Here is a 12572-nt window from a genome sequence, read left to right on the forward strand (position 1 = left end):
TGCTGAATTATCTTTCAGCTTGTATCTCTGTCATCCTTGATCCCTAACTGCTTGACTTTGTTATTGGCTTTCATCTGACCTGCCTCTGGACTACCCCTGCCTGTTTATGTCTGCAGTCTATCTGTGTTACCAACCTCCGCCTGGACTCTAGACCAAGATTCTGCCTATCAAATCTTTAACCTTGATCCCGCTTGTGATTTGGTGCATTTCTGCCCAGTTGTTACTAATTTCAGCTTGTGACCTAGCTCTGCTCTCTGCTGGTCTGGGTGAACTCAGGGTGCCCTCATTACTGTGCTTCTGCTTACCTCATACCAGCGCGCTCAAGTTCAGGAAGTCTGTAGCTCCAGCTTCTTGATACCTGCGCCTTTCTATTGCCCGAGCAGTCCCTGTCTTAAATCCCAGGGGTACTCAGTTGAGAATTGAGCAAGAGGCCACTCTTATCATCTCAGGCTCCTTATACAGGTATGTTACAGTGACCATTGAAGAAGGAGCTTCTCTTACTCCTGCTTGCACACCAGGACTTTAGCTGTCTTCAGCTGTCAAACTGATAGCGAGTTCTAGATACATATTTAAATGTCTGGAGGCTTAAGTGGAGCCTTTCAAGACATTGATATAATAAGAAAGCCTTGCACAAGAAATAGCTTACCTCCCTACTGATGTTCACTATTATTGTAAAGGTTTTTGCCCTCCCTCTTACATATCATGCCCTGTTCCCTGCTACATTACACATGAAATTCCTCTATATGTGCATTTGCTGACATTACTATTACCTCACGCAATATTTCCTGAGATGCTGCTGGCAAAAATGGACCCAGTCTTATTGCACAGCTTAAAACATTTAAAAAACACCTTAAGTAAGCACAGAGATATAAGCTACAATAACTGTTTGATAGTGGGTGCCAATGATAGTAGAACGATTTAGGACCTTCAGGAACATCCTATCCAGCATTTCCCATACCTGCTAAAGAAATGCCAAAGGTATTATTTATGCACCCTGTCCCTCTATAAAAAAAAAAGGAACAGGATCAAAAAGGAGGCTCTTCCTCGTCCTAACATCCTAGGTCCCAACATGGCTCCCTCTTGTCCGTCTTGACCTTTTAAGTCCCGGTTCAATTAGACAGACTGTACAGTTCATGCATTGTGAACAGAAATGTCACACTCTTGAACCGACTCTCGCATTTTCTGTTGTGAAACACTCTACATGATCTGTTAATGATTAGGAAAGTGGTTACAAAAAAAAAAAAGTGTGAAAAGACCTGGCACTAAAAATATCCTGGCATCAATTCAGGAAACAACGTCTGCTCTACATAACAAATGTTTCCTAACTTGAACCTTTTGCATTCTTGACTTCTGCAGTTCATGCATGCTGTCCACTGGGCACTACACACACTGGGCATAGCTTCTTTATAATTTTATTTTCTGTTTAAATTTAATTTAACATTTTTACAAATTTTCATTTTTAATTTGATTTAAATTTTTTAAAATTTTCACAGCTTCTTTATATTATTAGCTGATAAATATTAAAATGTGGAAAGACTACCACTCCTATTGATGATCATAAATTGTGGTTATGTATTTCCTATCACCCTTGTAGAGATGTTCAATGTTATATGTTTATCCCTTCCTTGTGACCACATTTGTTATGTTAATGGGTAGCTGAGAGAAAGGCGGGTACATACGGGCCAAATGTTGGAAGACATTTGCTGGTTCAACAAAAACTGTCATTCAGCCCATGTGTATATCGGTCTGCCAACAGAAGTCGGCCATTTGGCTGTCTTCTGTCGGACAAGCATGCTGGAAAACCAGCAGCCGACCGACTCCCAATTAGTGCTCTCAGCCAATGGCAGAGAGCGATGATTAGAGTGTTCTGGCTGGGGGGGGGTGTCCCTCTTTCAGAACACAATAGCTCAGTGGGGGAGACCACTAGACTAACCTTGCATGGTTAGTACAGTGGTTCTGACTGTACCCGACTGTGAAACTAATAGTGTGTACCACGCTTAAGGCAGTACTCCCTGATCCCGTATGTGTAGACTCATATTGATTTTCTCTAATTGTGTTTCCAATCTGATTCTCTGGATTGCTGGATATTTACTGTACTAATATACCTCAGAAACGAGGGATGGACCGATACCGATATCGGCGCCGATACTAGCCATTTTCACGAGTATCGGTACTCGCGAAAATGCTCTGATACCGGAAACCGATACCGGAAGTGACGTCCAGGGGAGGATCCAAGGGGGGGGCAATGGGGCTATTCCACCCCCCTCCCCCCCCCCGAGAAAATATTACTGACTCTGAGTGGCCCCGTGAATTCAGAGCGGAGGTCGGGACGACATACAGCCTCTCTCAGCATTAGGAATTACTGCCCAGATGCATCGGGACTGGACACTCCGCTCCCCCAGCAGTTTTCCAGCCTCTCTCCTGCAGGCTGTTGCTTGAGTAGGTGGGAGCCTCCTGGCTTCTGCTGCTTGGGTGGTAGGGACAGGGGATATGCCTGCCCCCCAAGATCACGCCAGCCTGGAAGCGGGAGGTGTGAGCAGCTGAGCAGAGGTAATGTGAACTTCCTGGAAGTAAGCTCAACTAGCAGCACATCGTGGATTCATTTACAGGCATCTCTATGCTAAGTCTGCTGAGTTAATGCAGCTTAGCATAGAGGAGCTGTTAGCTGACAAATGGGATTGCATCTCTTTTTCATGTGGGACAGTGATAAATTGGGCTCATTAAAGCATTGTGATTGCCCCCTGATGTGTTCCCTCCTGACCTCCCTGGCTGTCTCCTGTACCATATCTGCAGTCTCTGGCTGTCTCCTGTACCATATCTGCAGTCTCTGGCTGTCTCTTGTACCATGCCTGCAGTCTCTGGCTGTCTCCTGTACCATGACTGAGGTCCCTGGCTGTCTCCTGTACCATGACTGAGGTCCCTGACTGTCTCCTGTACCATGCAGTCTGACTGTCTCCTGTACCATGCCTGCAGTCTCTGGCTGTCCCCTGTACCATGCCCGCAGTCTCTGGCTGTCCCCTGTACCATGTCTGCAGTCTCTGGCTGTCCCCTGTACCGTGCCTGCAGTCTCTGGCTGTCCCCTGTACCGTGCCTGCAGTCTCTGGCTGTCCCCTGTACTGTGCCTGCAGTCTCTGGCTGTCCCCTGTACCGTGCCTGCAGTCTCTGGCTGTCCCCTGTACCTTGCCTGCAGTCTCTGGCTGTTCCCTGTACCATGTCTGCAGTCTCTGGCTGTCCCCTGTACCATGCCTGCAGTCTCTGGCTGTCCCCTGTACCATGTCTGCAGTCTCTGGCTGTCCCCTGTACCATGTCTGCAGTCTCTGGCTGTCCCCTGTACCATGCCTGCAGTCTCTGGCTGTTCCCTGTACCATGCCTGCAGTCTCTGGCTGTCCCCTGTACCATGTCTGCAGTCTCTGGCTGTCCCCTGTACCGTGCCTGCAGTCTCTGGCTGTCTCCTGTACCGTGCCTGCAGTCTCTGGCTGTCTCCTGTACCATGCAGTTTGACTGTCTCCTGTACCGTGCCTGCAGTCTCTGGCTGTCCCCTGTACCAGGGCGATAGGTATCGGTAATTGGTATCGGCGAGTACTTGCAAAAAAGTATCGGTACTCGTACTCGGTGTTAAAAAAATGGGATCGGTGCATCCCTATCAGAAACTGCGTGTTTGTCTGGTTATGTAATGAACAATTTTGCTATTGCTCTGTACTATCTGCAAACTCAATATAAAAGAAATTAAACATAACATTTGGGTATGTTTTTGTTTTTTTTTTTGTTGTAAGGAAGAGTTTTTTTTCTTCTTATGTTTTAAAAATCAATAAAAAGAATCTGATTTAAAAAACATAACATTTGGAAGGAAAAGTGTTGCAGAGTTGTCATGTATGCCAAAAAAACGCCTCTCTTTCAGCATTGATGATTAACAGTAGGCTGTTGCTGAGACTGTTATCACTCACTCACCATAGGTTCAGTTTTAGAGCAAACTAGGTTAGCCACACCTATTTTAACTGGGATGTCTAATGCCGTTTACACACGAGCGGACTTTTCGACCGGACTGGTCAGACGGACCGAGTCCGGCGGACAATTCGTGTGTGGGATTCATCGGACCTGCAGCGGACTTTTTCGGTCGAAAATCTGACGGACTTTAGATTTGGAACATGCTTCAAATCTTTCCGACGGACTCGTGTCCGGTCAAAAAATCCGCTCGTCTGTATGCTAGTCCGATGGACGAAAACCAATGCTAGGGCAGCTATTGGCTACTGGCTATGAACTTCCTTATTTTAGTCCGGTCGTATGTCATCACGTACAAATCCGTCGGACTTTGTTGTGATCATGTGTAGTCAAGTCCGTTCATTTGGAAAGTACGTTGGAAGTCCATCGAAAGTCTGTCGGATAATCCATCGGACCAGTCCGGTCAAAAAGTCCACTCGTGTGTACGCGGTATTAGGCTACATATCGGTAATGCGAAAAAAGGATGGCATAATAAAACCTATAGTTGCTGCTGCTCCTGCTGCCCTCAGTTGCCTTATACAGTGCATCTCTGAGGTTCCCGATCTCCACCCCAGCTGATGGCTTTTACAGTAGAACCATATTTATTATTGCTCCTGGGCCAGTGCACAGGGTGTCAGGGAAAACATGTAGCACCAATCTGAATACAGTAGGCCATTCTGTGTTAATTGTTGCAATAATAATCAGATAGCATGGTTTAGATGAAAATTGGAAGCAGTTGGCATAGTTTACTTATAACTTTGTCCACCCCATTCTTAATCTGGCCCAGTGTTATAGCCATTGACCTCAAACAGAAATAATTCTGAATCTGAAAGACAAAAAGTAAATCTATCACAGATGGTGGACTTTTTCCATGAGAACTGAGACTGACCCTCCTCCCAGCCTGAATTCACATAGATACAGCATTAAAGAACCCATTGGGAGGGTCAGGATGTGGAAATGACAGGGCCAATCTCAATTTTTCATAAAGTTGATCATTGATCATTCTGATATGTGGTTTTCACCAAAGGTACAGTATATTAGCTTTCTGCACTATGAGCTCAGCGCTTGTGGTTTTGGCACAGAGCTCTCAGAACAGAGATTAATGTTCCACCTTTGGGCCACACTCACAATAACCTTCTACGTAACACTTACTTTAACCCTTCTCGTAACCCTAACACTACTTACCCTTCCTGCAACCTCAACACTAACCCTCCCTGTAACCCTAACACTACTTACCCTCTCTGTAACCCAAACACTAATCCTCCTTGTAACCCTAACACTAACCCTCCCTGTAACTCTAACACTACTTACCCTCCCTGTAACCCTAACACTACTTACCCTCCCTGTGACCCAAACACTCACCCTCCCTGTAACCCAAACACTAAACCTCCCTGTAACCGTAACACTTACCCTCCCTGTAACCCTAACACTTCTTACCCTCTCTGTAACCCAAACACTAAATCTCCCTGTAACCCTAACACTACTTACCTACTGTAACCCTAACACTACTAACCCTCCCTGTGACCCAAACACTACCCCTCCCTGTAATCCTAACACTAATCCTCCCTGTAACCCAAACACTAAACCTCCCTGTAACCATAACACTACTTACCCTCTCTGTAACCCAAACACTAATCCTCCTTGTAACCCTAACACTAACCCTCCCTGTAACTCTAACACTACTTACCCTCCCTGTAACCCTAACACTACTTACCCTCCCTGTGACCCAAACACTCACCCTCCCTGTAACCCAAACACTAAACCTCCCTGTAACCGTAACACTTACCCTCCTTGTAACCCTAACACTTCTTACCCTCTCTGTAACCCAAACACTAAATCTCCCTGTAACCCTAACACTACTTACCTACTGTAACCCAAACACTAAACCTCCCTGTAACCCTAACACTACTTACCTTCCCTGTAACCCTAACACTACTAACCCTCCCTGTGACCCAAACACTACCCCTCCCTGTAATCCTAACAATAATCCTCCCTGTAACCCAAACACTAAACCTCCCTGTAACCATAACACTAACCCTCCCTGTAACCCTAACACTACTTACCCTCCTGTAACCCAAACACTAAGCCTCCCTGTAAACCTAACACTACTTACTCTCCCTGTAACCCAAACACTAAACCTCCCTGTAACCCTAACACTACTTACCCTCCCTGTAACTGTAACACTACTTACCCTCCCTGTAACCGTAACACTACTTACCCTCCCTGTAACCGTAACACTACTTACCCTCCCTGTAACCCAAACACTAAGCCTCCCTGTAAACCTAACACTACTTACCCTCCCTGTAACCCAAACAATAAACCTCCCTGTAACCCTAACACTACTTACCCTCCCTGTAACTGTAACACTACTTACCCTTCCTGTAACCGTAACACTACTTACCCTCCCTGTAACCGTAACACTACTTATCCTCCCTGTAACCCAAACACTAAGCCTCCCTGTAAACCTAACACTACTTACCCTCCCTGTAACCGTAACACTACTTACCCTCCCTGTAACCCAAACACTAAGCCTCCCTGTAAACCTAACACTACTTACCCTCCCTGTAACTGTAACACTACTTATCCTTCCTGTAACCGTAACACTACTTACCCTCCCTGTAACCGTAACACTACTTATCCTCCCTGTAACCCAAACACTAAGCCTCCCTGTAAACCTAACACTACTTACCCTCCCTGTAACCCAAACAATAAACCTCCCTGTAACCCTAACACTACTTACCCTCCCTGTAACTGTAACACTACTTACCCTTCCTGTAACCGTAACATTACTTACCCTCCCTGTAACCGTAACACTAAACCTCCCTGTAACACCAACCCTCGCTGTAATCCTAATGCCGCATACACACGAGTGGACTTTTCAACCAGACTGGTCCGACGGTCTATCCGACGGACTTTCAGCGGACTTCCGACGGACTTTCCTAACGAACGGACTTGCCTACACACGATCACACCAAAGTCCGACGAATTGGTGTGTGATGACGTACGACCGGACTAAAACAAGGAAGTTCATAACCAGTAGCCAATAGCTGCCCTAGCGTCGGACTAGCATACAGACCAGCGGATTTTTTGACCGGACTCGAGTCCGTTGGAAAGATTTGAAACGTTTTATTTCTAGGTCCGTCGGACTTTTGGGGAAAAAAAAGTCCTCTGGAGCCCACATACAATCGAATTGTCCAACGGAGTCCGGTCCACCGGACCAAGTCTGCCGGAAAGTCCGCTCGTGTGTACACGGCATAACACTACACACAACACACTGCAGCTGGCGTGTCCTTGTGGCTTTCCGTGGTCAGTGTCCCTTGGTTGGTTGTCCCAGTCAGTCCTAGTGATCCATCAGTGCCTGAGCCAGCCTTACAGCTTTGTGGTAATGTTGTCATTCAAATTTATACTGTTCTGATCTTTGGAATAAATCGCCAACAACCTTTTTGAGTGTACATGTGGTTCATTGCAGCCATTACCCATCAATTCCAGCTCAGTTCCTGAGCCCTGTCAACCCTTTTTGTCTAAGATTAACTTTACCTAATGTGAACTATTAACTTCATAAACCCAAACCTAACACTAGACCCCTGTGTTAACCTAGGAAACCTGTCATACACATATGATGATTATAATGTTATGACACCCCCTGGGCTTCTAGAATAAAAATGGTATTTTCTAACTTGTCCTGGAAACATTTAATTTGGAATCAGACTCTTTTCTATTTTTAATACCATTATAATTGAACTCTTCGTTAATCCTGATAATTCAGAACCCTAAGGGCCCTTTTGTAGCAGAACTTGGTGCAGGAAAGGTTCCATGCGTGTTTCCCGCACTGTAGGTGGATGTGCTGCCCTTGGAAAACGCACTACGTACCGTAGTACCATGCGGTTTTGCGCAGTGCGATCTTAAAAAGTAGTACTTGGGGTTCCAGTGAGTTTTGCAGCCCTTTCAAATGAATGAGCTGTCAAAACTGGACAGCTTAGGAACACGTGAGAACGCACAGAAGAATGTGCTTTCCAGTGTGAACTGTCCCTTACTAATATTGTTGTAGGGATTTTCTTTTTGCTGTCCTAGGGCTCATTCAGACATGCAGCCAGGGGTCAGTAAAAACAGGCAGTTGAGACGTTGTTTTTCCACCCCTGACTGACCACCTGAACAGGGATTCAGGCTGCTCAGGGTTGTACACATCCAGCAGGCGAAACGCTTTGCTTTGTGGCCACGGTAAAAATGAAACAGTATGTTGCATTCGGCAGTGGAACTACCTTTCAAGTTAATGGGGCCATAGTGGTATAAAGGTTCAGTCTTTCAGGGATAAAAGAGATTGCGTGAAGGAGACATGTCACCTCCCAGCCACCTGTCAAACGCCCCCCGAAAAGCGATGCACTGCAGATCTGCCGCAAGGTCTGTTGCACATCTGAATGAGCCCTTAGGCTAAGTTCACATTTGTTTAGCCTCTGAAAAAGGATTTGCAGTGGATCACTTTTTAGAGTGGCTTAGCAGCCAATGTCAGGCGTTCAGGAGGTGATCCTGCTGTCTTCTAAATGCCTTTTTTTTTTTTTGTTGCAGAATGAGAATCTTTAATGGGACTAATTGACTGGTTCAGTAGCATTGACTTGAATAGGCATGTTTGACAGGTGGTGTTGCCTGTCAACTCGACATACCTCTATAGGTTTTCAGTGCTCGCAGTGCAAAGCATCGCAGCCTTGGTATATGAAGAACCCCCTCTGGTTGTATTGTAGGTTTCAGGTGGGTGGCTGGGGGAGGGGGGGTTAATAAAACTGCGGCTCAACTACTTGTTTTTACCTTATCCCCCTGTTAAAGAGGCCTTACTTATTGAAGTAATATGGAATGATAGTAAATTCTTAATTTTGCTCTGGATTGTTTGGGTAAAGCCTCATTCACACCTATGCGTATGCTGTGCAGTTTAGATGCAGCACAATTAAAAAAACCCTGCATGCTGCATCTTTGTTGTGCTCTCATTAAAATGCATGGCACGGTCCTTTTTTATTTAATCGTATATTAGATGTATACTTTGCAGATTTTTACCAAATGGAAAAAAAAAAGTACTACTTTATTAACGCTCAATGTGTTTACTTACTTTTGAGATATAAGTCAGTTTTAAGGAGCCCACTGGTCCTGTGTTGGGGGGAAGATTCTGGAAAGCAAAAATGTATGCATATATTATTTCTTTTAATATCTCTGCAGTCCTACTATGTACACTATCTTTGAGCCCCAGAAAAAGATGATGCCCCAAAAATGTAAATATTTCATTCAAAAACATTTCATTTCCAGCAAAATAGATTGTGACATATATTTACATGACTTATATACCGAACAGACATACAGTAGCTTTATGACCACCCATCTAATAGTGAGTAGGTCCCCTTTTGCCATCAAAACAGCCCTGATCTGTCCAGGCATGGAGACCACTAGACCACTGAAGGTATGCTGTGGTATCTGGCATCAAGACGTCAGGGTCAGATTCTTTAAGTCCTGTAAGTAACGAGGTAGGGCCTCAATGGATCGGATTTGTTTTTCCAGCACATTCTCTAGATGCTCGATTGGATTGAGGTCTGGAGATTTTGGAGGCCAAGACAACACCTCAAACTTGTTGTGTTCCTCAAACCATTCTTGAACTATTTTTGCAGCACTGCAGGGCACAATATCCTGCTGAAGGAGGCCACTGCCTTCAAGGAATACCATTTCCATGAAGGGGTGTACAGTGGAACCTTGGTTAACCACTTAAGGACCAGCCTCGTTTTGGATTTTAGGTGTTTACATGTTTAAAACAGGGTTTTTTTGCTAGAAAATTACTAAAACCACCAAACATTATATATGGTTTTTCTTTTAACACCCTAGAGAATAAAATGGCAGTCGTTGCAATACTTTTTTTGCATGGTATTTGCACAGCGGTCTTAAAAGCGCACTTTTTTTTGGAAAACAGTAAAGTTAGCCCAATTTTTTTTATTGTGAAATATAATGTTACGCCAAGTAAATTGATACCCAACATGTCACGCTTTAAAAGTGCGCCCGCTCGTGGAATGGCGTCAAACTTTTACCCTCAAAAATCTCCATAGGCGACGTTTAAAAAATTCTACAGGTTGCATATTTTGCGGTACATAACATTACATCGATATACCCCTTCAAAGTTTGGACGTACGTCGTCGTGCGGCGGTCGGCAAGTGGTTAACGAGTAACGCGGTTAACGAACGTTTTAAAAGACGAGCAACTTTTTTAAAAAAAATTTTGCAAGAGCGTTGTCTTGCAAAACGAGCAGAATTCAAGCTAATGGGGTGTGCAGTACCGCATTTGGCCAGAGGTGCGGGAGCGCCGGTGACATTAGGAACAGTTCGGAGTCATTCGGAAATACTCAGAATCAGTCAGAAATACTCGGAAACACTCGGAAATACTCAGAGACACGGGAACTGAGTATTTCCGAGGCTCTCCAGCACCCCCCCACCTCTAGCCACGTGTGGTATTGCATGCAATAGAAGCCAATGCGGAGCAAATTATCCATTGACTTCTATGGGGAAACTCGCTTTGATATGTGAGTGCTTTGGATTACAAGCATTTTTCTGGAACGGATTATGCTCGTAATCCAAGGTTCCACTGTATTTGGTCAGCAGCAATGTTTACATGTTAAGTAACATCCACATGATTGGCAAAATTTCCCAGCAGAACATTGCCCAAAGCATCCACTGCCTCCACCTTCTTCCCATAGTCCACCATAATGCATTCTCTTCCCTAAGCAAGCGACACACACACCCGGCCATGATGTAAAAGAAAACATTAATTTTCAGACCAGACCACCTTCTTCCATTGCTCTCTTGTCCAATTCTGATGCTCACGTGCCCATTGTAGGTGTTTTTGGCTGTGAACACAGGTCAGCATGGACATCCTGACTGGTCTGCGGCTACACAGGCCCATACACAACAAAATGTGATGCCCATTTTTTCTTCTTTCAACACATCAACTTCAGGGACAACATGTTCACTTGTTGCCTAATATATCCCACCCACCTTAAGATACTATTGTAACAAGATAATCAATGTTATTCACTTAATCTGTTATCGGCCGTAAAGTTCTGGCTGATCGGTGTATGTTTAGCCACATCACTACCAGCATGTTACACCTTTCCTTTCCAGGCCATTGCTCAGTTTTCAGTGCTGGTTTAACTGACAATTACTCGGTCATGAAATTGTGTACCCAAATAAATTTAAATACATTTTTTTTCTAGAGTGGTATTTAATGACAACTTGGTTTATTTTTACTACATGAAAAGCAATACTGAAAACATAAATTTTCCTTTCCCTTACTTTCTGATCTAAAACATATCAAATAAAAATAACAGGACGTTTGCCCTTTTTGGAAAGTGGACATTCCAATGTGATCATATGTATTGGCACAATTTTACAGAAATTAAACATGCTGATACTGAAATGCTCAAAAACATCTTTAAGGCACGTATAGCCTTTAAAGGTCGCCCACTGAAGCCAAGTGTAACACTAGCCATACGTCAGTAGATTTAAAACTTGTACATTAAAAACTTGTAAATTTGTACATTTGATGACTTGACGAATGTCGTTTTAAAAAAAATTAATATTTTATTTGCTTTTAACATTTGGTTTTGGAACAACTGGACTTTACAGAACAAAAACCACATTCACTGTTAGAAAACAGAAAATTGTATCAAATACTTACCGTAATTTTCCTTTCCTGACGCCAATCCATTGCAGCATACATGTGATGTAGCTCTGCCCCATATCCACCCACAGAATCTGTTTAAAGCTATAAAAGGAAAACTAGAGCAATCTCCCCAATTTTCCATAAAAATATCAAGATCAAAAAAGGGAGGGTTCGTATGCTGCCATGGATTGGCGTCAGGAAAGGAACATTACATTTAGTATTTGATATATATTGATGGACATGGCAGACTGAACCACCATTCCGTTGAAGTCCATTGATGTACGAGCCCCTAGATCTTCTTTGTAGCGCCTGAAGCAGGCGTGCCACGGCAACCAGCCTGCTACTTTGCAGATGTCTTCATAGGCAATTTGCATGAAATGCCCTGAACTCAAGGACCTAAAAACAGACCTAGCTGAATGAGTGTCTATCACTTCTGGAAGCTCTTCCCTGGCCGCACTGTAAGTTTTCTGGATGACCTTGTCATTCCAAGATGTCAAGGTTTTGCTTTAGCTTCCGCCTCCGAACTTGCTTGATGGAAGCACAAAAAGCCTCTTGGAGGATTCACAGAGAAAGCAGAGGGGAGGTCCCTCTAGCTTTCCTTTTATAGATTTAAACAGGTTCTGTGGGTGAATATAGGGGCGGAGCTATATTATTATTATTATTATTATTATTATAAAGGATTTATATAGCGCCAACAGTTTGCGCAGCCCTTTACAACATGGGGCAGACAGTACACTTACAATACAATTCAATACAGGTGGAATCAGAGGGCCCTGCTCGTTAGAGCTTACAATCTAGAAGGGAGGGTCAAGTGGAACTAAAGGTAATAACTGTGGGGGGTGAGCTGATGGAAAAAATGAAAATACAGTTGTTAAGAGTGGGTAGGATAGGCTTCTCTGAAGAGAAGGGTT

At 44.1% G+C, this 12572-nt stretch overlaps 1 protein-coding gene across 3 annotated transcripts in view; it reads right to left on the reverse strand.

Moving 5' to 3' along the window:
• The window catches only part of PLEKHA2 (pleckstrin homology domain containing A2), a 195392-nt gene that overhangs the window by 123267 nt on the left and 59553 nt on the right, over positions 1–12572 (reverse strand). For all 3 annotated transcript variants that reach the window (XM_073622353.1, XM_073622352.1, XM_073622354.1), the window contains exon 3: positions 9074–9130. In XM_073622353.1, coding sequence (XP_073478454.1) covers positions 9074–9130 — 57 coding nt within the window. The remainder of the gene's footprint in view (positions 1–9073; positions 9131–12572) is intronic.

This window comes from Aquarana catesbeiana, linkage group LG03, assembly GCF_042186555.1.
Source record: "Aquarana catesbeiana isolate 2022-GZ linkage group LG03, ASM4218655v1, whole genome shotgun sequence".
Lineage (NCBI taxonomy): Eukaryota > Metazoa > Chordata > Amphibia > Anura > Ranidae > Aquarana > Aquarana catesbeiana.